This window comes from Dendrobates tinctorius, unplaced genomic scaffold (genome assembly GCF_039654945.1).
Source record: "Dendrobates tinctorius isolate UK_male_01 unplaced genomic scaffold, ASM3965494v1 ptg000103l, whole genome shotgun sequence".
NCBI lineage: Eukaryota > Metazoa > Chordata > Amphibia > Anura > Dendrobatidae > Dendrobates > Dendrobates tinctorius.
The window spans coordinates 36,541,503-36,566,929 of record NW_027361771.1 but is presented as its reverse complement, the minus strand read 5'-3'; the positions used below and the strand labels follow the sequence as shown (position 1 = coordinate 36,566,929).

Below are 25,427 nucleotides of genomic sequence, written 5' to 3'. Positions count from 1 at the left end.
GAGGTGGAGCCTCATCCTGTTTAAGTTTTAGTGTTTGGAAGATAGCTGCAATAAGACTATCGACCATGTCCCGCGTTTTAGAAACGCTGTTCCCCTCTGAGCTAGCTTCCGAATGAGAATCATCGCCTGACTGAAGGTTGTCATCCGAGGAAGGAGAAGGAGGCCTGGGAGCGGAAGGGCCCTGCGAGCTCGAAGATGAAGTGGACAGAGCCCGCTTCCTAGAAGTCCTTCCCTGTCTGTCTCTCTGAAGGTCGCGGTCAGGTGCGGACAACTCGCCCCGAGAGGCGGTCGGGGCAGAGGTGGCTGAGGATAGCTGAGGTAATCGTTCTAAGACCTGGACCAGCGACTGTGATACTTTTGTCAAGTCAGAAACAGACTGTGACATTGTAACGGCCCACTCCGGGGGGAGAGAGAAGGGAAGAGCGCCCTCCGCCCGGGACTCTGTGCGTTCCTGAGATGCTGACATATTTGAAGGACTGCAGGGGGGGCAGAATGGGGACGACTGACCCGATGCCCACTTCTTTTTACAGCGCGCACAGGCGTAATAGGTAGCAGTGGGCCTGAAGCAGAGATCCCCTGAAGGGTTGGGCATAAGTAAACTGCACTGAATGGCCGCAGAAATTAGGGAATAACTGCCGAGGAGAGCTAATCCTTGCCTCAGAGCCGAGCCTACCGAGATTCTGTGCGAGCAGCAGAAGAAACGCCGAAGTGTCCCCCAATCAGCGCAGGAAGGAGTGATTCAGGCATCAGGAAAACCTTGTGCTGGGAGATGGGGTCGGAGCTTAGCGGCCGCGCTGTGACTGGTTAATAGCGACGGAGAGGGCATGGCAGAAGAGGGGGGCTGGCCTTCAAGGGAGAAAGAAGCCCTGTGATGGGCTAGAAAGGGCGCGCTGAAAAGAGCGCGCTCAGGAAGGGAGGAGGGAGAGCAGAGGAGTTCCCCGCGCTGAGGGGAAAGTGAAAGTGAAAGTTCCTCCCACCCTGACGGCGCCGCAGCCCCATGCCCGACATACCGCGCTAAGGATGCAATCCAGGTCCTGCTGCTTGTGACGCTGCGGTGAGTGAGGAGATCCCCATAGACTCCCTGACTAGAGCAGGGAGAGTGTAGGAACGCAAGCGGCTGAGCGCGCGGCAGGAGAAAAGGGCGGGAGATTCAAATCTGTGGACCTGAAACCAACAAGGTCCCTTCTTCTCCCATGTCACTGAAGCTTATGCGGGGCCAGAGGGAACGTACAGGCACTTACCTGACGTCCCTGAAGAGGATGAACACAGGGGCCCACGGGGAAACGGCAGGCCGCTGGGAGGGGAAGGAGTCCTCTGTACCCGCATCCTGCAGAAGACGGCTTTCTTGGAACACCTACGATCGCCGTCTTCCTCTCAGCCCTGTCCCGAGAAAGGGGTGAGGAGGGGGATTCGGCAAGGACCAGCCACCTGTCCGCAACCCTTATCACCGGAAGGTGATAGGGAAAAGTCCTGCCTGCAGTACTGAGAGTTGCGATGTGGGTGACACCACACTGCTCACTCAGCCGCATGATATAGGAAATCAGGGTGATAACTTATACCCTGTTTCCCAATGGAAAAAACCTAAAAGACAAAAGAGGGAGAAAATTAAAAAGTTCAAACTAAGCCTGAAAGGAAAATTGGATTAAAACTTCGGATCTGGGGAGATCCCGGTCCGCCTCCTACAGACACTAAGCACAAACTGAGGTGCTTGGTGCCTGTCGGTGGGTGTATACTGCCGGGGAGGAGCTAATTTTCTTGTTTTTGCATAGTGTCAGCCTCCTAGCAGCAGCAGCATACACCCATGGTATTCTGTGTCCCCCAATAAGGCGATAAAGAAAAATATCTTTCTACAAAGGATTTGCTGTACATAGGCATTCAATGTGGCTCCAAGGTGGATCTTCACTCAACTTACAGGTTTTTTTCCCACTTTTGGTCAAAGTTTTGGGGGTTTCCGCCTCTCTGCTTTGCTGGTTACCCATCACATAAGACTCATCCTCATCTTCTGATTTTATCTCCACTTTAATATTGGCCAGATCATCATCATCCTAATTTGACATAGGTAACAGTTTAGTGCAATACAAGAGACAGAGAAGTGCAAGCGATCAGCATAAGAACTCATCAAACATCCAGAACTGTGTGACCACCAAGAACCAAACAACCCATATACAGGTTTGATAGATTGCTCAGTTTTGTCTACCGGATCATACTGTAGTATATTATGATTATCCTCTGGACAATGCTGGGAATAATGCGGACTGGAACATCTCTCTGACTCCTCGTCTTCATCTTTCATATTAGTGTCAAGCTGATCATCACCCTGAAAAGCCAGGGTAAAAATAATTTAACAGTAACTTGAGTCTAATAAGTTAATGTTAAAGTGAATCTATCAGCAGATTTAATCTGAAAGCAGCATGATGCAGAGACACCGATTCCAGTAATGTATCTATCACTCATTAGGATGTGTGCTGTAGTTTCAATAAAATCAGCATTTTATCAGCAGGTGATTATCACCACAGGACTAGCTGTCTTGTGCCACACAGTCCTCCTGCTCTGTGTAACCCTGCTCCCACCACTGAGTGGCTGCTTTCTGTCATTATACAGATTACACAGAATGCTGGTAATCAGAAGTGTGTCTGGAGTCATTCATGGCTCAGCATTGTGAGCACTGCTGGATCTGCAGCAGAGACAACAGTAATTTTATTAAAATGACAGCATACAAACCAGCAAGTGAAACATTGCTGGAATCAGGGTCTCAGCCCCTACATCTCGCTGCTCTCAGACAACATAGAAAAAACATGGTGACAGATTCCCTTTAATGAGATATGTTTTCAGACATTGGTTCCATCTACCTGATACTCTTGTGTAACACTGTCCTCTTCATCTGAATACTGAGCATACACTGGACTGGGGAATCTCTTTGGTCTTGTTCTCTTACCGGATCCATCTGTAAGAGAACCATACACAATAACTTTATACATCGCTATACGTGATGATTAGATGATTGAGGTATTTAGGTGGCACCCAAAATTCCTTACACTGCAGATCAGTCTTCATGTACATCCCGTTCTCTTCTTTGACTTTAGCTTCAATTTTAATGGCTAGCACATCCTCACCCTGAACGGACAGAGAAAAAACTATCAATAAACAATGACACTGGTCAAATAAATTGACGTTAAAATATTCAATTGGGATTTATAACAATTTACCTGAAGATTTTGAGGGGAATTGTGATTTTCTTTTAGGCAGTCATGAGAATCCAGCCGGCTGGAATTCAGCTCACAGGGTTCATCTGTAGGAAACAGAAACAACAACTACAGTAAATAAATTGTAGATTTATAAAAACGAGTGGAGCAGCCAATTGGACTCCAGATGTCATTTTTACAAGCATCTCCTTATAAGTAAGAGATGAAAATTATAGTTTGTTTAAATCAGAACTGTATATTAAAGAAGATTTGTCACTTGATAAATGAGTTAAACACCTTGTAAAAAACCCTGAGCCTTCTTGATTCTACCGCTGTTTTCCCGTTTTGCGCTGCCTCTCTCCATCGTTGAGATATTCACATTTGTTTCTTCTGTAAGATTCTATGTGAAATCTCTGCTTTGCAGTCCAACTGGGCATTTCTACACAGTCTTCTATGGGGCCCTGTGCTTTCATCCTTCCCAGATGCCAATGACAGCTCAGCAGCTGATCTAATAGTCTAAGGCCGGTTTCACAAGTCCTGATATTTCCGGTACTGGTAAAACCAGTACCAGAGATATTAGTGTCTGTGTTCATCACAGTTCAGCTCAGTGAATTGACCATCTGTGGTGAACTCACTGAGCTGAACTGCAGTTAACTCAGTGACTTTCTTTCATGGTGCTGAGGTCACCACAGTTCAGCCCAGCTGATAACGCAGCCTCAGTGACCAGCAGTAATCTCGATGAGGTCACCGCTGCTCACTGATGCTGCGCTTGCAGCAGCTCATTCATCAGTGGTTCTCAGCCTGGATGGTCGCATTTGGCACTGTTCAAGTTGAAAACTATTTATCCCCAGACATGGATTACTGCGTGGGACAGAACTTTGGAAATGTGAGGGATATTGTTGCTTTTTTATTTTTGTTTTATTTCAAGAGACAAGGGCTTCAATGGAATGGTTGTTAGGTGAGTATATCTGTATAGTTATGTTTTATTTCTAATAAAGGATGTTATACTTGCCGTGTCTTTATTTACAATATAACTAAAAAATTGGTAATGGAGAAATGTCTATAAGACACAATTACTAACCCATGTAAGTGGGAAGAGCCGGGCAAAGCACCAGAATTGGAGCATCTAATAGATGTGTCTTTTCTAAGCAGCTGCGGGGGGGTCAATATTCATGGCCCCTTACCATCCTGAGACAACCAGCCCCCAGCTCTCTGCTTTAGCAAGGCTTATTGTCAAAAAAAGGGGGGGAACCCACGCTGTTTTTTTAAATTATTATTTAAATAATTTAAAAATAGGGATTTTCGTGGTACTCACTGTAAAATCCTTTTCTTCGAGACGCCCATTGGGGTACACAGGACTGTAGGTGTATGCTACTGCCGCCAGGAGGCTGACACTAAGTGAACAGAAAAACATTTAGCCCCTCCTCCGCAGTATACACTCTCACGCTGGCTCTAAGTGAACCAATTCAGTGCAAAAGCAGTAGGAGAACAAAAAAATCAACTTTAACACAGGTAAAACATGTCAAGAAAAACCCACCTATCAAAAAGGAAAGTAAAAAAGAAACAGCAGTCTAACAGGGTGGGTGCTGTGTCCCCCAATGAGCATCTCGGAGAAAAGGATTTTACAGTGAGCACCACAAAAATCCCTATTTCTCCTTCACCTCATTGGGGGACACAGGACCGTGGGACGTCCTAAAGCAGTCAGGGTGGGAAACTGACCCAACGGTTTAAGCCATAAGTACCAACTATCTGTAGGTGTGCTTCCGCTGCCTAGAGAATCCTTCTGCCCATACTTGCGTCCACTGAAGCATGGATATGGATATTGTAGTGCTATGAAAATGTATGTAGACTAGACCAGGTTGCAGCCTTGCAAACCTGTTCTGCTGATGCCTGGTGCCGAAGGGCCCAAGAGTTGCCCACCGCACGAGTGGAGTGTGCCCTGATCCCTGCTGGAACAGGTGCGCCCCTGACGCGGTATGATTTTTGAATAGCCAAACAAATCCACCTGGCTATAGTCGACTTTGAAGCAGCGAGTCCCTTCCTACGAACCTCTGGGAGCACGAACAAGGTGTCTGTCTGACGAAAGGATGCCATCTGTGACACATACTTCCTGAGAGCTCTTACTAGATCCAACGTATGAATGGCCTTTTCCACCTGGTGTAATGGTGCTGGGCAAAACGAGGGCAAGACAATGTCCTCATTAACGTGAAAAGAGGAAACGACCTTTGGTAGAAAGGAGGGGCCGGCCTGAGAACCACCTTATCCTGGTGAAAGATCAGATATGGGGCTCGAAAGGATAGAGCAGCTAACTCTGAGACCCGCCTGACTGATGTTATAGCAACGAGAAAAAACACTTTCCATGAGAGGTATGTCAATGAGACATCCTGCAGTGGTTCAAACGGAGATTCCTGCAGAGCACTTAGGACCAGGTTAAGGTCCCAGGCTTCCAGGGGGGCCCTATAAGGGGGTACAACTGGCTACGTCGATGGTGCCGTCAGCAACGATTTGGATTTCTGGATCACGGAGTGAACTACTTATACGATGGACTACTTGCTAGAGATGGGGTGCACCTTACGAAGACTGGTAAGCATGTATTTGGAAGTCGCCTTGCTACACTTGTAAGGAGAGCTTTAAACTAGAACAACATGGGAAGGGAAGCAAAAGACCAGAAAAAGCCATACACCTGACAAATGCTATTGAGAACTCTGCTATTAGAAGTGGAAAGGAAGAACAAAGACGAAATAATCTAATTAATAAAAATATTGGAGAAAGAGAAACCAATCACAAACTAAAATGTTTCTATACTAATGCACAAAGCATGGGCAACAAACAAGGAGAATTGGAACTACTAACACAGGAAAAGAAATATGATGTCATTGGAATCACTGAAACTTGGTGGGACAATACACATGATTGGAATACAAGACTAGAAGGATACAACTTATTTGCAAGAAACAGACTTGATAAACGAGGAGGAGGTGTCGCATTGTATGTTAGAAACGCGTATATCTGCACAGAGATTGAAGCTTCAGAGACTGGGAGTTCTGTGGAAACTGTTTGGGTAAGAATACAAGGACAGAACAATGGAAAGGACACCATTGTAGGCATTTACTACAGGCCGCCTGTGCAAGCTGAAGCTATGGATGAACTCTTTATGCATCAAATGGCCAAGTTCTCCAAAAAATATGACATAGTTGTCATGGGAGATTTCAACTATCCAGACATTTGTTGGGAATCTCTCTCAGGCAAAACTAACAGGTCAAGGAAATTCTTATCCTCTCTTGCTGACAACTTTATCTTCCAAAAGGTAAGGGAGAAAACAAGGGGAACTGCTACCTTGGATCTAATCCTTATAAACAGGGAGGAAATGGTTGAGGAGGTAAAAGTGGCTGGGACCCTAGGAGGTAGCGACCATGCTATTTTAGAATTTTGGATAACTAGAGGCGGAAGACCTGTGAAGACTCAGACGTCAAGGTTAGATTTCAGAAAGGCAGATTTTAAGGGATTCAGAAAGAGAATTGGAGGGATCCAATGGCTGGATATCCTTAAAGACAAAAATGTCCAGGAAGGATGGGAAATCTTGAAAAATGAAATTCTCAAAGCACAGTTGTTAACAATTCCGAAAAGAGGGAAGAATAGGAAGCAGTTAATGAAACCAGGATGGATGAACACAGAACTTAAGCACATGCTAAAAAGGAAGAAAAAAATGTTTATAAAATGGAAAGAGGGAGGCATATCTAAAGAAGAATATAATCCTGTCTGCAGAACCTGCAGGGCACAAATCAGATTAGCTAAAGCTGAAAATGAATTGAGGCTTGCAAGAGATGTCAAAAGCAATAATAAAGGATTTTGGGGATATGTCAAAAGTAAAAGAAAAGTCAAAGATGCTATAGGATTTTTACAGGATGAAAATGATGCAATGGTAAGACAGGATGTTGAGAAGGCTGAACTTTTAAATTCCTATTTTGCATCTGTTTTCTCTCAGAAAGGAAATGTAACATCAACTGTTATTCACTGTCCTATTAAGGGAATAGAAGAATCCAGGATATCTATAAACAGAAAGATAGTGAGGAAACACTTAGCTAGCCTAAATGAATTCAAGTCTCCAGGTCCAGATGAATTACACCCCAGAGTACTGAAGGAGATAGCAGAAGAAATTTTTGAACCCCTCTCTATAATCTTTGAAAATTCTTGGAGAACAGGAGAAGTGCCAGAAGACTGGAGAAGAGCAAATGTTGTTCCTATCTTCAAAAAGGGGAAGAAGGTGGACCCAGGTAACTATAGGCCGGTGAGTCTGACTTCTATACCAGGAAAGATCTTTGAACAAATTATTAAACAACATGTATGTCAATACCTGGATAAGAATGAAGTGATTAAACAGAGTCAGCATGGGTTTGTAACTAATAAGTCATGTCAGACTAACTTAATTTCCTTCTATGACGGTATCACTGATTGGGTGGATCAAGGAAATGCTGTAGATATAGTATATCTTGACTTCAGCAAAGCATTTGACAAAGTCTCTCATACAATCCTTATTGAAAAAATGATTAAGTATGGAATGGACAAGGCAACTGTTAGGTGGATTCATAACTGGCTTAGTGATCGGACCCAAAGAGTGGTCGTAAATGGCTGCACATCCAGTTGGAAGAATGTCTCAAGTGGGGTACCACAGGGCTCTGTCCTGGGCCCTGTATTGTTCAACATCTTTATCAATGATTTAGATGAAGGCATTGAGGGTAAACTGATTAAATTTGCTGATGACACAAAGCTAGGAGGGATAGCTAATACTAGAGAAGAGAGAGAGAGGATTCAAAAAGATTTAAATAAACTGGAGAAGTGGGCAGCAACAAACAGAATGGTTTTTAACAGGGAGAAATGCAAAGTACTACATCTGGGCAATAAAAATGGAAAAAGCATATATAGAATGGGAGGAATAGGGCTAAGTGACAGCACATGTGAAAAAGACTTGGGTATACTAATAGATCACAGACTGAATATGAGTCAACAGTGTGATGCAGCAGCAAAAAAGGCAAATGCAATTCTAGGATGTATTAACAGAAGCATACAGTCTAGATCACGTGAAGTCATTATTTCCCTCTACTCCTCTTTGGTCAGACCTCATCTGGAATATTGTGTCCAGTTTTGGGCACCACATTTTAAAAAAGACATCAACAAACTGGAGCAAGTTCAGAAAAGAGCGACCAGAATGGTGACCGGTCTGCAAACCCTGTCTTATGAGGAAAGGTTGCAGGATTTGGGAATGTTTAGTTTGCAAAAGAGAAGACTGAGAGGAGACTTAATAGCTGTCTACAAATATCTAAAGGGCTGTCACATTGTAGAAGGATCAACTTTATTCTCATTTGCACAAGGAAAGACTAGAAGCAATGGGATGAAGCTGAATGGGAGGAGACACAGATTAGATATTAGAAAAAACTTTTTGACAGTTAGAGTGATCAATGAGTGGAACAGGCTGCCACGAGAAGTGGTGAGTTCTCCTTCAATGGAAGTCTTCAAACAGAGGCTGGACAGACATCTGACTGGGATGATTTAGCGAATCCTGCTTTGAGCAGGGGGTTGGACCAGATGGCCCAGGAGGTCCCTTCCAACTCTACTATTCTATGATTCTAACATCGGAGACCCCCTGAATGAAAGTTTTTACCTGCAGGTTAGAAGCAATCCTGTGCTGAAATAGGACAGATAAGGCTGAGATCTGTCACTTGAGGGAGCTCAATGCTAGACCTGAGTCCAGGCCAGTTTGGAGAAACGCTAAAATGTTGGGAATGGAAAAAGTGAGCGGAGAACGACCGTAGTCTCTGCACCATGTGAAAAAGCCTTTCCAGGTGCGGTGATAGATACGTGCCGAGGCCGGCTTCCGAGCGCTGATCATTTTAGCGACAACATCCTGGGAGAACCCGGCTTGGGTCAGGATCCAGGATTCAATGGCCAAGCCGTTAGACACAGGGCCCCTGAGTTCTGGTGGTAGACCGGACCTTAGGAAAGTAGGTCCAGACGATCTGGTAGCCACCAGGGGACCTCGGCAAGTAGTTGCACTAGCTCCGCATACCACCCTCGACGAGGCCTTCCCGATGACTTTCGGAAGCAGTGGTAGCGGAGGGAACACGTACGGGAGGTGAAATTGGTTCCACGGCAGAACCAAGGCGTCCACGGTGATGGCCTGTGGATCCCGGGACCGAGCAACAAACTCTGTCACCTTGGCCTTTAACCTGGAGGCAATCAAATCCACTTCTGGGGTTCCTCAACTTCGACAAATTTGTCGGAAAACCTCGGGATGGAGAGACCACTCCCTGAACGCAAGACCCTGCCGGGTGAGAAAGTCTGCTGCCCAGTTTTTACACCCGGAATGTGGACTGCCGAGATCACAGAGTGATTTTTCTCGGCCCAGCGGAGGATATGTTTCACTTCGTGCAGGCCGTCCTGCTGCGGGTGCCCCCGATTGATGCAAGCCACAGCTGCAGCATTGTCCGATTGAATCCGGACTGTGCGACCCGCCAGAAGATGATGAAAATGCCGCAAAGCCAGCCGGATCGCCCGCATTTCTAGAAGGTTGATCGGGAGGCATGATTCCCGAGGTGACCAACGTCCTTGGGCCTTGTGGTGAAGAAAAACAGCTCCCCCAGCTGAGGAGACTGGCGTCGGTAGTGACCACCAGCCAATGGTCCTGGGGAAAGGACTTCCGCTAAAGAAGGGAAGAACTCAGCGTTCACCACTTCAGTGCCTGCCTAACCTGAGCGGACAGCCGGCATGGGTGGTCAAGAGAAAACGGGCTCTTGGCTCGCGTTGCCAAGAGGGCGTGCTGCAGGGGACGAAGATGAAGCTGGGCAAACGGAATTGCTTCCATCGCTGCCACCATTTTCCCCTAGACCCTCATTCCGAAACGGACGGTACAAGACACTGGCTGGTAAAGTGCCTGGACCCCCTGCCGGAGGGCTAGGGCCTTGTCCCGAGGGAAATTACCAATCCTCGGGAGGTGTCGAAGATCATTCCTAAGAAGGAAATCTTCTGAGCTGAAACAAGAGAAGTCTTTTTCCGGTTTAGCAGCCACCCTAACGTGATGTTGACGCATTCTTCACAAGCTCGAAAAGAAGGACCCTTCACCAGGAGGTCTCCAAGTATGGCAAGACAACTATGCCCCGAGAATGCAAGATGGACATGATGGCGGCCATAACCTTTGTGAATACCCTGGGGGCGGTGGCTAGCCCGAAGGGCAGGGCTGTGAACTGGTAATGTAGGTCGTGGACAGCAAAGAGTAGGAATCTTTGATGCAAGGGAAAAATGGGGATATGAAGGTAGGCGTCTTGGATGTTGAGAGGCCAAAAATTCTCCCTTTTCTATTGATGAAATGACGTAGCGAAGGGACTCCATCCGGAAATGCCTGATTTTGACAAATCAGTTTAGGAGCTTTAGCTCCAGAATGGGCCTTACTGTTCCGTCCTTTTTCGGGACCACGAACAGGTTCAAATAGAACCCCTGAAATTTTTTATTTTCCGGTACGGGAATGATAACTCCGTCGTGATGGAGTGACTCGATGGCTTTGAAAAAGGCCCAAGCGTGTACTTCCGCTCTGGGAGGATGAGAAAGAAAAAAACGTTTTAGAGGGTGGTTGACAAATTCTATTTTGCACCCAGAGGACAACAGCTCTCTGACCCAAGCATCATGCACGACGGCGAGCCAAACATGGCGAAACCGGAGCAGGCGACCGCCTACTCTGCTGGTGTCGACCGGAAAATGCCTCAAGTCATTTGGATGAAAATCTGTGGAACCTAGATCCCTTAGATTTGGACTGGTGGGAACGGATTTTCCCCAATGGATTGGACCTGTATGAGATTTGACGATCTCTGTCCTGAATGGGTCGACCTGAAACGGCTGGGTTGCGAAAGGACCGAAAACGTGCCTGCAGTTGGTGACGAAATGGTCGCTTAACCCTTTGCTGGGGAAGAAAGTTACTCTTCCCCACCGTGGTGTCTGAGATGAACTGATCTAGCCTCTCACCGAATAATCGGCCACTCTGGTAAGGCAGAGAAGTTAGGGATTTCATTGATGTTGAGTCTGCTCGCCATGTCCTTAATCACACAGCTATTCCAATGGAAATAGAATTCGCGGCAAGTGCCGCGCAGTTAGCGTCCAGGGATGCATTAATCAAGTAATCTCCTGCCAAAGCGATCTGATTCGCAATCTCAACTACCTCTGATGGCAGGTCCGTATCCTGCAGGGCTCTATTTAAAGACTCTGGCCAGGATACCATGGCCTTAGCCACCCCTGTTGCCGCGAAGGAAGGAGAGCTGACCCTGAAGCTTCAAAAACTGAACGAGCCAGGCTCTCTATGAGACGGTCAGTGGGATCTTTGATAGAGGATCCGTTAGGTAAAGATAGCAGGGTTTTAGAAGCCAAGCGCAACACGGGTGGATCTACTGGCGGGGATTCTACCAATTTTTTGCAGAGATCAGGAGCAAACCGGTATCTTGCTTCAAGTGCCTTCTGTTCTGAGAAACGTTTGTCTGGCCATTCTCTGTGTCGTTGCACTATGTCCTCAAACTCTGGGTGAGTGCTGAATACTCTATCAGGCTGTTTGAATGACACGTTGTGGCCTGTGGTCAAGGTGGATTCATCGACAATATCTAGGGTTTGATTGACAGCCTCAATGAGGCTGTCAACTGTCTCCTGGTAACCAGGCGCATCCAAATTGAGGGACCCATCCGAATCAATCAAAGTTCTGCTCGCTATCATACACTGGTGAGGGTGAGCGAGAGACGGAGTTTATGGATGCCGAGGCACCGGGAAACGCCGTATGGATTCGCCACCCCCACGTCTGTCTAAAGTGAGAGCCGCCCTGCAGGCCGAAGGCTCCTGTGAGGTGGAGGATCCTTCCAAGACAGGCGAGCCACTGTCCCTACCCGTATTTGGGGCTTGAAGGGACTAGATTGCTCTCGTTAGAGATGCCATAGACAGCGACAGAGACAAAGCCCATTCAGGGGGACTAGGTACACTGGGCTCGGTCGCAGGGGAGGGCTACTGGGCGTGTTCGGATTCACAGGCTTCGCATAATTGCTTGCTCTGCGCCTGCAGAAAAGCGGACCGACAGGAGGTTCATGAGGCAAATAACACCGTATGTGTCTTGGTCCTTCTACTGTAGACATGATGTACCTCTTTAGCTGATATGGCCTGCAGATGCCAAGGCGGTGTATAAGCAGAGTGTAGTTTTAAAGAGAATAGTGCAGCTTCTGAAAATGGTGCTGCAAAAGGGGGGTGCAGCACTTACCCCGGTCTTGTGCCCCTGAGTATCCTAGAAGACTGCAGAAAATCTTGAGGCTTGTTACTGATTTCAAAAACGGCGCCTCTGTATGGAGCGACAGCGTATGTGCGGACCCGCTGGAAATAGACGCACCTCGGGGCGGGACATCCGGCCACAGCCTAAATACAGGCCGAAGCTGGGGACTAAAGTTGGCTGGCCGGGGATGCGGGTGTCGCGCGCCGGAAGTGGCGCCAGCGCTTGCAGGCGGAGGTTGTCCCCCCACCGATGAGGAGGACGCTGGCTGTGCCAGGCCCTCGTGCAGGCCGGAGGAAACTGCCGCCAAGGGGAATGCCGCTGCAGGAGCCCTCCCTCCTTCCCATGCTCCCTGCATGGAGCGCTTCCGAGGCCAGGTTAGAAGGGAGGGGGGCTGCTTAAAGGACAGGACCCTTAATCCGTCTTCCCCTATGGGGATGAGGAGAGGGACCGTCCGCCTCCTTCCATCACCGCAGTCTTAGCATTGGTGATGCAGTGGGGCTGCACGGACTACTCTTATGCTTCTGTACAGCCTAGGGTTTCTGTACCTTAGGGTGGTCAGGGCTGTGTCCGGCATAATGTCCCACGTCGAAGGAGAGGATACGTGGAGGCGACACTCCACGTGCTCGCCTGTTGCTGGTTTGGGGTCAATAGGGTCCGTCGCCCCTATCTTGTCTTCATAGTAAAAGAGGGAAGAAAAATAAAAAAGAAGGGTCTGAAAAAAAACAGACATGTGTGCCTCCTACAGACACCAAGCATGAACTGGTTCGCTTAGAGTGAGCGTGAGGGTGTATACTGCGGAGGAGATAACTTTTTTTTTCTCTTCACTTAGTGTCAGCCTTCTGGCAGCAGTAGCATACAGCCATGGTCCTGTGTTCCCCAATGAGGCGTAGGAGAAAAACTACTAGGAGACCTTTTTATTCTTGATAACGCTGAAAGCTGAGGATCGCGACATGAAGAGATGACCGGACATGAGAGAACTGGACACGTCTAGCAAAATATGCATATCACACACATGGAGTCAAGTACCGAATGCTCACAACAGGAATACCGGGGAATTCTAACAGCATGCCCACCGTGTACCATCACACATAGTGAGACAATTATCTCCTAATTTGAGACAACCTCTTGACTCCCTTAAATGACATACCATAAAAGTCTAGTTATTGTGTTCTTCTATTCCAGTCCCTGCTAAATGATGGAGTGCAAAATGGGTGAACAAACCTAGCCAAAAGAGAAAGGGACCCCGGGAAATAACTCCTAACTAATGACAGGTATTTTGGGTGGAAAGGAAAAGATAGCGGAAAAATGACTGGGCTCTAAAATGGAGAATGTGAAAACGTTCCAGACCTAAACACAGTTTGCAAGAGTCTTATCCTATCAGTATTTGAAGGTGTGACCTTTAGGGATTATGAGAACTCATCTCAGCCCCTACATGAAGATAAAGTGCCTTGAGTAAGAGGTACTACAGTAGGTTGCCTCTCTATAAAGTACAGGAAGTCACTGGAGGTATTTGCAGAGGTCCTACCTTTTATATAATCAGGCTTCCTGCTCCTGGGAAGGTGAACCAGAATCTCTCACATATGGAGCAGTCACACAGGAGTGGAGAAAATAATATTTGTGGGCTACAATGTTTCTGTACTTGGCACTCTCATTTTATAAGCTGAGCGTGCACACGATGATGTTCCGGTATGACGGCTTTACTCCAAACATCAGTAAGCAGGCACTTACACAGGAGCTGACCGAAAGCAGCTTGTGTAATGGCTCTTTTGTCCTGAGATGACCGCACAGATGCTAATGATGGCAACTAGGTCAAGTAGCAGGCATGGAACGGATAGCTCATACTCCCAAGGATCTCTAAAAAGAAAACACCTCCTCTTACCCTGTATTGTGAGGGGCTTGTGGTTCTCCATCATGACGTCCTTGTGTCCTTCTATGTACTCCCTCTCCTCCATAAAGAGAAAGACAACACCAACCGGACACCTTACAGGAGCCTGACACACAATGATACAGTCATCATTCAGACACATCATCCCTTGTTTTAATGTATGAGCATTTTATCTTATAATCAGAGTAGGAGCTTATCCCACGGTCATTATAATAGGTTAAAAGTAAAAAAGTTGAAAATCTAATAATATGATGTTTCTTCCCACATTATATAAAGAGACATACATATCTAAGCACCGAGCAGTTGTCAGAACAATGTGCACAGGACCGTAGGCACTCTGTATGGCATCTCCCCATGGGACCGTAATAGAAAAATATTCTCCACTACTAGCAATTCTATAGGAAAATAGCATTGGATTGAGTATGTCATGGCAGAACAAACCTAAATAATTATTACAGGACTATAGAGATACAGTAGCATCCTAATGATTTTGATAGATACCATATTACAGGCTGGAGACCTCGGAGGTTGAACAGGCACGCAATGTACGGTATTCATGTGAAGAATTCTTTCAGTCTAATGCAATGGCACCCTGATGATTCACCCTAAACTAAAATTAATAGGACAAACCCACGCCTGGCCGATACGGCCGATTATCACATTCATGGGGTGCTTCAATTGTCAAATCAGCCTCATTGGGAGCAACATAACCAATACATGACATATTTAGCTACATTCCATCTAAATAGAGGTTTTCCACCACTGTTATTTACATATATGCTATAAAAATCTATTATAAAATAGCAGATACTCACCTATCAATCCCCTGTTCTGCTGGCTAGGCCCCTAGCCGGTATCTTTTCATTACAGCACTATTGGCAAGAGACAGTAGCAGCTAATCAGTGGCATGCAACACTCACAATCCGTCAATGCCAAAAGAAGAGTAGAGGGGACCGAAAATGACCTGGACAGCAGTACAAAGGGAGATCATTAGGTAAGTATGTGCTATTTATTATTATAACTTACTTGGGCCATAAGTAAAATAAAAAAAAACTTTAAATTCATCCTATTAAAATTAAAGGGGTATATAGAGCCAAGAACAATATCACCTATTCTCAGCTGAGACTCCCACCAATCAACAAACTGTGCTCCCCTTTCTTCTTGGAACACGTGACTGCATCCAGGAGTTGAATGGAGTGACATGTTGCGAAAGCACCCCCGCCATTTTGTTCAGTCTATGGCACTGAAAATACAAAGAATCACAAGTGCTGTGCTATCAATCTTCATCAGTACCATAGGTTGGAATGGAGTCAAAGGCACATGCGCAACCTGTCTCTCCACTCAACAACTCCTGGCTGCAGTATTACGGCCAGAGAAGAGTGGAAGGTACAAGATCCCTGACCTGATGATTAGTAAGGGACCCAGCAGCTGGATCTAGACAGATCTAACATCTATCCAGTGGATAGGTGATACCTAACTTTGACCGGAACAAGATAATTTTGGGTACTCACTGTAAAATTTATTTCTCAGAGCCTTCATTGGGGGACACAGGCAACCATGGATGTGTGCTGCTAGGATGCTGCACTATGCAAAAGCAAAGATTGCCTCCTTCTCAGCAGTATACACCCACCAACTGGCACAAAAGCTAGTCAGAAGCAGTAGGAGAAGCAAGATGTAAAGTGTAAAACTCACAAGAACAGAAAGGGATGATGCTGTGTCCCCCCCATCGAAGGCTCAGAGAAATAGATTTTAGGGTAAGTATCCAAAATCAATCCTCTCTTTTCTATCGCTTCATTGGGGAACAAAGGTAACCATGGGATGTCCAAAAGCAGTCCTACGGGTGGGAAAAAGAAGGTAAAGAGATCAGACAGGAAAAAACAACTACTTATTTCCTTCAGGTCGGAGGCCAAACAACTGCAGCTTGTAAGATTCTCCTACCAAGGCTGGCGTCTGCTGACGTGTAGGAACAAACTTTGTAGAGCATGTAAACTTAAGACCAGGTAGCCGCCTTGCAGAACTGCAAAACAGAGACATTGTGACAAACGGCTCAGGAGGATCCCACTGCCCAGCTAGAGTTTGCCGTGACCCCGGCAGGAGGTGTTATTCTTTGTCAGGTACACTTCCATTATAGGATCCAACGAGCGATAGTAGCTTTAGTGGCTGGAAGGCTCATAAGAGCGCCCTCGGGGATGATGAAAAGAGAATCGGCAAGCTGGAATGGTGCTGTCTAGGAGACATAGACGCAAATCACTCAGATGAGGTTCAGCTTGTTCACGGACCATTTAACCCAGATGGAGGGCACAGAACAGAAAGAGTGAATGATGATTTCCTCATTTGGATGTGAGGGAGGGAAGGAGGAAGGAAGGAAGGAAGGAAGGAAGGAAGGAAGGAAGGAAGGAAAAAGAAAGAAGGAAAAGGAAGGAAGGAAAAGGAAGGAAGGAAAAGGAAGGAAGGAAGGAAGGAAGGAAGGAAAAGGGAGGAGGGAATGAAGGAAAAGGGAGGAGGGAAGGAAGGAAGAGGAAGGAAGGCACTGGGCACAACACGACCTTATCTTGGTAAAGAATGAGGAATGGAGATCAACAAGAGAGGGCTGCAGTTCTGAAACTCGTCTGATGGACCTTTCAGGATAGAAGTAGCAGAAAGACAGAGGCTCAAAGGGGTAATACCGGAGGACGTCCAGAACCATATTAAGGTCCCATGGGTAACCTGGGGACAGTATAGAGGGTTTGAGTGGGCTGCGCCCTGGAGGAAGGTCTTAATTTGAGGAAAGGAAGCCAGATTATTCTGAAAATGGAAGGGCAGAGTAAAAACCTGACCCTTGAGAGAGCTGAGAGCTAGACCAGACTCTAGGCCCAACTGCAAAAATGCCAGGATGGAGGGAAGAGAGAAGGACATGGGAAATCAAGTCTGGATGGTCTGATAGTCTCCATGGGACATCTGCAAGCAGATTGACTACTTCAGCCTACCAGTATCTTCTGGGCCATTCCGGAGCCTTGAGAATGACAGGTATACCTTATACTCAGGGCTGTGGAGTCAGTAAGCCGAACCTCCTACTCCTCAATTTCCATGACTCTGGCTCCACCTCCACAGCCCTGGCAGGGCTGTGCAGTCGGTAAGCCAAACCTCCGACTCAGACTCCTCAATTTCCATGACACTGACTCAGACTCCACAGCCCTGCTTATACTTTGATCTTCTTGGCTTTGATCTTGAGAATATTGATGGGGAGGGAAGACTCCTGTGCACTCCATCAACCCTGGCTCATGAGGTTGAAAAAGACAGCTCCAAACTGGCGTGTTGCTACAACCTGCCAATGGACCCGGAGGAAGGACCAACCGCGGTAGACAAGGAAGGATAACAGCCACCAGATCAGGGATTACTTGACTCAAGGAGAAAGGAGGGCAGGCCGATCCAGGGAGGGAATAGCTTTGTCCCACTGGGACCGAAAAGCTAAGGCCGGAGTCACAATACTGCGGAGTGTATTGCGATAAAACATTGCATAGCCCTCGGCCCAGTGATACTCTATGGGGCAGGTCACATCTGTGATTATTTTCTCATGCTGAATCGGTATGCGAGAGCAATCGCAGCATGCTGCGATTGGCACCGAGACTTGGCCGAGTCTCAGCTCACTCGCACCCATAGAAGACTATGGGTGCGAGTGACACAATACACATCACTCGGATAGCATTCATCCAAGTGATGTGCGATATACACCGATGCCGGCAGCGGAGGAGATGGAGAAATTAATTTTGCATTCGCTCCTTAAAACATCCTCGTTCCCTGCGCTTTTGCATGGCTGTAATAGGCAGGATAGTGGCTGCTGCAGAGGCAATCCCCTTCGCACAGTTTCATACCACACTTTTACAGATAGGCTGGAGTCACACTAGCGTATGGCATCTGATGCAAGAGCATCGGATGCGATATGCTGATTACCCTCTGCTGCGAGCAGGAGTGAGTGTCATGCTACTGTGCTCCGATCCTCTTGCACAGAGAGGCTCAAAGAAGGCGGAGAAATTAATTTCTCCATCTCCTCTGCAGCCAGCATCGGCGTATATCGCACATTACTTGGATGAATGAATCTTCAGATCACTCTCGGCACTCTGTCGCCTGGGATGGATTGTGAACAATCCAAAGTCATCTCTAGTCCCGTTTCAGCGACTAGTCTTCCTGGGTATGCTCTTTGAAATGAGGCGAGCAAACGTTTTTCTTCCCAAAGAGAAGACGTCTAGCACCTTGACATTCCTGAAGATGACTCTGGCTCAGCTTGAGAATGAAGAAGGTTGAAGATGTCCATCTAGAACCTATGTTGGGGACTTCTGTCTTCTCTCCAAACACAGTCTAGCTTTGGGGGCGAGTGGACCGGGGAGGGGGGGGGTTGGCGGTGAGGGCTAGGACCATCCTCCTAGTCACCTGAACGCTCTCCATGCGTTAGGGTCCTGGTGGATAGACTGGAGAGGATACAGTGTGACATACTCCACGCTGTGCTCTCCATATCTGTGTGGGGTGACAGAGTGACATATTTCGCTGTGTTTCATTTCCAGTAGAATCTAAAAGAAAAAAACAGAACATTAAAAGAAAACAACAAAACCAAAAAGGTAGAGATGGGTCTGGGAAAGACCCATGTCTGCCTTGTACTGATTAGCATTTGTGCCAGTCGGTGGGGTGTATACTGCTGAGGAGGAGACAATCTTTAATTTTGCATAGTGTCAACCTCCTAGTAGTAGCAGCACACACCCATGGTTACCTGTGCCCCCAATGAAATGATTGAGAAATCCCTATTAATTCATAAATAATGACAATGATGCTTTCATTACATCACATCTCACATAGGTTGCCTTACGCAAGCTCTAATTCCCTCATTGCCACACGGATACTGCACAATCTGTTGCTTCAAATATTCACTTGTATGAGTGCACCCAGAAATTGTCACACACACTATTCTCCAATTCTCAGAGCAATCTAGGTCTGAAAAGCTGTTTCTTGAAGCAAAATTGACCATATGCAAAAGATGGAAAGTGCTATGGGGGAGGACACTATAGCTGTCACCTCAACTGAGGGCTGTCACTGCTATAGCGAGGTCACTGCAGCCATTACTGTTAAGTGGGTATAGTGTCAGCCACCGTTATGCTGAGAGCTGGCACTGTCAATGTTTTGGGAGAACTGTGCTATGCCTAGTGTAGGGTGACAGAAGGCGCTGACACCATTTTTTTCTTGGTGTTCTTTGACTTACCAAGCCTTGTATTATGCATAGCTCATGGAAAAAGTTTTAGGTCACGTGCACACAGAATATTTGTACGCCAAAACTAGGAGTGGGTGATAAATACAGACGTGGTGACGTGTTTCTATTACACGTTTCCTCTGATTGTTCCACTCCTGGTTTTGGCTTACAGATACTGAGGTAAAAAACTCCATAAATACACGTGTGCACGTGGTCTTAGGCTAAGTTCACACTTGCGTATGGCTGGTCTGCGTATGGCTACGTACGTCCTCCCTTAAGCTCCGCCTCCGCTCCACCTACTTCTGCATGCGTCCTGCGTACCTATCTTTAACATTGGGTATTCAGGGACATGCGTAGTATACATCATAACACACTGCGGGGTGGGATCTGGGGTCCCGGCAACACGCAGGCGCAATAGCCTGATGTCGGTTCTCGGACAGCGCGAACTGCGCATGCCCGAGAACTCTTGTCAAAGCGGAGGCACCGGCATTCAAAACAGGAGGAGGCAGAGACGTACAGGGGCATCATGATGGACGGATGGTGGGCGGTGCACAGACACAAGACAAAGGTCATGATGGACGGATGGTAGGCGGCTGATACAGGGGGACACAACATACCTATGGGGCACATTACAGGTATGAGGAGCTATTTATAAAATTCGATATTTCAGCATTACTGGGGGTCAGAAAAAGAAGAGCCACCTTCACAGAATGCAGCCTTAGTGCTGCTGAAGGTGGCTCTTTAACTTAAAAACGCCCTGGGGGGGTGACAGGTTCCCTTTAACCCTTGTGCAGCAGGGGGTATTTATCTATGGAGCATCTTTTTGGACCACCATCAACCCTTGTGCAGCATTTTATGGGGGGGTGTTTATCTATGGAGCATCTTTTTGGACCACCGATAACCCTTTTGCAGAACCACACTTGGCTTATACTCGAGTCAATAAGTTTTCACAGTTTTTTGTGGCAAAATTAGGGGTCACGGCTTATACTCGAGTATAAACGGGGTATGTGTGTGTATATCTAATACATAAAGCTCAATGTGGGTGTGTATGTATGTGTGTATGTCCGGGATTGGCATCCGCACCGTCGCAGCTACAGCCACAAAATTTTGCACAGTCACACGTCTGGACCCCAAGAGCGTCACAGGCTATGTTGTGAGGTGAAATTTTAACCCCGCGCATTCCAATTCACCAAACAATTTTGCCCCTATCTACGTAATGGGGAAAAAGTGAAAGGAAAAGTGTTGGAGGCAAATTGACAGCTGCCAGATGTGAACAAGGGGGACTGAAAGAAAGAGAGCGATGGCGCCAAAGAGTATATACCGCACAGTTGCTAAGGTGGGGCCCTGACATGGGATACTCACCACACACAGGGATATGAACACACACACAAAATGCGCCACACACTACCACGTGCTTCAACACATATACCACCCTCAGCACACATTTCACCACACATACACCAACCTTGCCACATAAAAGTCGAAACACAAAACTCGCCACGCTGTCCCAGAGCTGTTTAAAAGATGAAAAATGAGCTGTGATTGGTTGCTATCAGCAACAGTTTCTTTGTAGACAGTTGTGGTAACTGAGGCCTATTATTCTTATCATTTCTATGGTGTTAACGTCCTTCTGTAAAGCTGGAAATAACACAATTTATTACCGTGCCAACACAGACCACCCTCTGACACAGACTGCAGCGGGAGCCCAGTATCACACAGGATAGGATTAGATACACAGCTCAGCAGTCAGTATCACACAGGAGAGGATTAGACACATGGCTCAGCAGTCAGTATCACACAGGATAGTATTAGATACACGGCTCAGCAGACAGTATCACACAGAATAGGATTAGATACAAGGCTCAGCAGTCAGTATCACGCAGGATAGGATTAGATACACGGTGTTTATGTGCAATATAATCATTATAATCTGTTATAACTAACCACAGTTGGTTACTATGCCCAGGCAACGCCGGGCTCATCAGCTAGTATATATATATATATATATATACACACACATATACACATACAGCTCTGGCAAAAATAAAGAGACCATCTTCAAATGTTCAGTTTGTCTGATTTTTCTCTTTGTATGTATATTTTTGAGCAGAATGTAAATTGTTCTTTTAGTCTAAGGTCTAACGGGTAAGACCTCAGTCCAGAACACTGATGAGGGCCAATAGCCCAAAACACCGTGTCTGCAAATTGAGATTCTGATTTGGCTTTTATCCTAAGTCATATTACAAGACTCGTTAAACGGAATCTGTCACCCTATTTTTCGCCTAGCAGCTGCGGCCACCACCACCAGGGGCTTATCTACACCATTCTGTAATGCTGCAGATAAGCCCCCGATGTACCCTGAAAGAGAAGAAAATGGTGTTAGATTATCCTCACCCAGGGGCGTTCCGGGTTCGGAGGGAGTCGCGGTCCGGTCCGGCACCTCCCAACTTGCAGCGATGACGTCCTCTTCATTCCTGCCCATCGCGGCTCCGGCGCATTGCTCTGCCTTGTTGAGGGCAGAGCAGATTACTGCAGTGCACAGGCGCCGGAAGAGGTCCAGCGCCTGCGCACTGCAGTACTCTGCCCTCAACAAGGCAGATGGGAGGCGCCGGACCGGACTGTGACTCCCTCTGGAAAGTCCCTGGGTGAGTAAAATCTAACTCCTTTTTCTTCTCTTTCAGGGTACATCAGGGGCTTACCTACAGCATTACAGAATGCTGTAGATAAGCCCCTGATTGCGGTGGCCGCAGCTGATAGGCGAAAAATGGGGTGACAGATTCCCTTTAAAGAGTTGATTGTGACTTGTAGGATTGCTACTACCAACAGGTGGCGAAATAGAGTTCAAGTCCTCTTCCTTTTGAAGAAGAAATTTGCATCTTTTAGTCTATAAACTTCTGACATGTCTCCGAATTTCCAAGCAATAAATTTTGTATTTTTTTCCTGACAAAGAAAAATGGTCAAAATTAAAAAAAACAAAGCTTTCAGACCTCAAATAATAATGCTATGAAAACAAGTTCATAATCATTTAGTAATAACTAATGTTTTAACTCAGGAAGAGTTCAGAAATCACTATTTTGTGGAATAACCATGATTTTTATTCACAGCTTTCATGCATCTTGGCATGCTTTCCACCAGTCTTTCACACTGATCCTGGCGCAAAAATTAAGCAGTTCTTTGTTTGACGGATTGTGACTATCCATCATCCTCTTGATTACTTTCCAGAGGTTTTCAATGGGGTTCATGTCTGAAGAATGGGCTGCTCATTGCAGGGGTTTGATGTGAACAAAAGGGTTAAACCGCACCTCTCAAATGTCAAAATCTTATAGACAAAGCTCCTGAGGCGCATGTCAAATACAAGGGAGTCCAACCTGGAAAAATTCCAAGACAATAAAAAAGAAGACAGCGCCCCAGACCATGGTGAAGAAATACGTCTTACATTTATTTTGCCTCCTGGACGCAGAATAAATATAAGACGTATTTCTTCACCATGGTCTGGGGCGCTGTCTTCTTTTTTATTGTCAAGAGTTTTGTTGTGGTCTATTAATTTTTGCCAGAGATAGATATATATATATATATATAGTAAAAGGGTGAATGGCAGCAGTCCCTCCCCACAGCTTCTATCACCATGATCAAATGAATCATCATCTGGATTGATGCTTATGGATGAACAAATGCTTTGCATTCCTGAGAGCTAGGCTAAATTAAAGGACCTGTCCCAAGCTTTCAACCAGGAAAAAGAATTCCCCAGGCTCCTGGCATCCTGCTTGCTGGTGCGCTCCTTAATAATTAACAAAACGGTTGTTCTGTTGGCCCAAAGTGTGTCCTCCTCGACGCATTGTAGGGGCGCAGAGGAACTCAAGCTTTATGGATCCAGAGGTCCGGTCAACTTCATAATAGTGCATGCAGGCGCTGCGCTCCTCGTTCAGGTAGACAGCAGAGGTGGCCTATAACCTATGCAGCAAACTATAAGCAAAAAATCCCTACATTCTAGAGGGCACACAGGACGTTTTATAAGAAATACATTAAAAAGTTGCTCGTTTTTTATAATAATCACCATTTATCATCAGGAGCCACCTCCTTTACATGATGAGGACCCTCTACCTGATCCCCTCCTACCATTGCCGCATTTGGGAAAGGTGGGCACACAGGAAAGGGGACAATTAAACGGATGTATATGGCGATTAGCCAACTTCTAAACAGGGCTGTGGAGTCGGTAAGCCAAACCTGCGACTCCGACTCCGACTCCTCAATTTCCCTTACACCGACTCCGACTCCAACTCCGACTCCACGACTCCGACTCCCACATATATTGCTTATATTTAAGTGAAAAATTTATTGTAGTACAATGTGAACCTCAGACATTTAATCATTTTTATGATCCAATAATCAAGATATTTAGATAGAACAGAATATATATTGGTGTACTACCCGGTTTTCATTCTTTTTGGTACAGATACGATATGGATAGACAGATATGGATAAATGGATAGATAGAGCAGATTTCTAATCTGCTTTTGCTATTGAAAACATTATCTATGAGCTCAAAAACCTTTCAGGTGATGCGGTTTTTTAAAAAGATGATCGGCTTTTGCAGCTGAAAAACGTAGACTCAAAAAACACAGGAAAAACGCTGTGTGTGAATGTAGCCTTAGATCAGGAATATAACAGCCATTTATAGGACATTTCATAACTTTCCCAAACTCCGATGAAAAAATATTCAGCACATCCTGCATTGAATTACTGTACCCAATTTATTATATATTTTAGGAGTCGGAGTCGGTCCATTTTATACCGACTCCACCAAAATGAGCACCGACTCCGACTCCACGACTCCGACTCCGACTCCACAGCCCTGCTTCTAAATATACATAATAAACTAGGATCTATTTCTTTCCCCGGGGCTGACATGCTGGCAGTGCTCCCAGTCTTCGTTTACAAGCAGCCACTGATTGGCTGCAGCGGTCACATGCTGGCAGCAGGTAAACACCAGGAGCACAGCAGGATCTGCAGGACCAGGCAGCGGGGTTTATTATCTTATCATATCTGCGTTTTATGTATAGTGTCTGAAGTTGGAGTCACAAAACTCTAGAGACTCCCTGAACTTGACAAGATCCCGACCGGCCATTAGAGGATGTAGGTGGGGTAGGCCCCAGGAATGCGCCCTCCACTAATCCGGCCCTGCCTATGTGCTCTGCATTGTCCATGAGGGTCGCCAATGAGTCCGAGATCTTACTGAGCACCGAAGTACTGCGGCGAAATATGGCGCCGGATAATTCCGCAATAATCAGAGCACGGATCATACGTACCGCGACCAGGACCCTGATCTGCAGCGGATTAACCACAGGCTGCAGACCCTGTGATCGGTCACATGACGGGGCGGAGCCTAGCAGCACGGGGAGCGCTAACCAGCGGCTGCAGGACCTGGGATGCTGTGCCGATCATGTGATCTGTTACGTGTGGGAGGGGTCGGTGCGAGGGCATTCAGGGAAGGAAAGCAGAGTTCTGGCTCCTCTGCTTTCCCATAATGACAGGTCCTTAGATTGCTTGTATTGTCCTCTGCTATCCCATAATGACAACCCCTTATATTCCGTGTAATGTCCTCTGCTATCCCATAATAACAGGTCCTTATATTCCGTGTAATGTCCTCTGATATCCCATAATAACAGGTCCTTATATTCCGTGTAATGTCCTCTGCTATCCCATAATGACAACCCCTTATATTCCGTGTAATGTCCTCTGCTATCCCATAATAACAGGTCCTTAGATTGCTTGTATTGTCCTCTGCTATCCCATAATGACAACCCCTTATATTCCGTGTAATGTCCTCTGCTATCCCATAATAACAGGTCCTTATATTCC

The 25,427-nt window shown here is 46.4% G+C and overlaps 1 protein-coding gene across 1 annotated transcript in view; it reads right to left on the bottom strand.

Moving 5' to 3' along the window:
• Positions 1-24,999, bottom strand: part of LOC141100197 (uncharacterized) — a 51,482-nt gene extending 26,483 nt beyond the window's left edge. The window contains exons 1-7 of the mRNA XM_073588521.1: positions 24,875-24,999; positions 14,348-14,459; positions 3,207-3,289; positions 3,036-3,114; positions 2,850-2,944; positions 2,198-2,317; positions 1,913-2,045 (exon numbers count right to left, since the gene is read on the bottom strand). Of these exons, the coding sequence (XP_073444622.1) occupies positions 1,913-2,045; positions 2,198-2,317; positions 2,850-2,944; positions 3,036-3,114; positions 3,207-3,289; positions 14,348-14,420 (583 nt within the window). The 5' untranslated portion in view covers positions 14,421-14,459; positions 24,875-24,999. The remainder of the gene's footprint in view (positions 1-1,912; positions 2,046-2,197; positions 2,318-2,849; positions 2,945-3,035; positions 3,115-3,206; positions 3,290-14,347; positions 14,460-24,874) is intronic.
• Between the last annotated feature and the right edge of the window lie 428 nt (positions 25,000-25,427).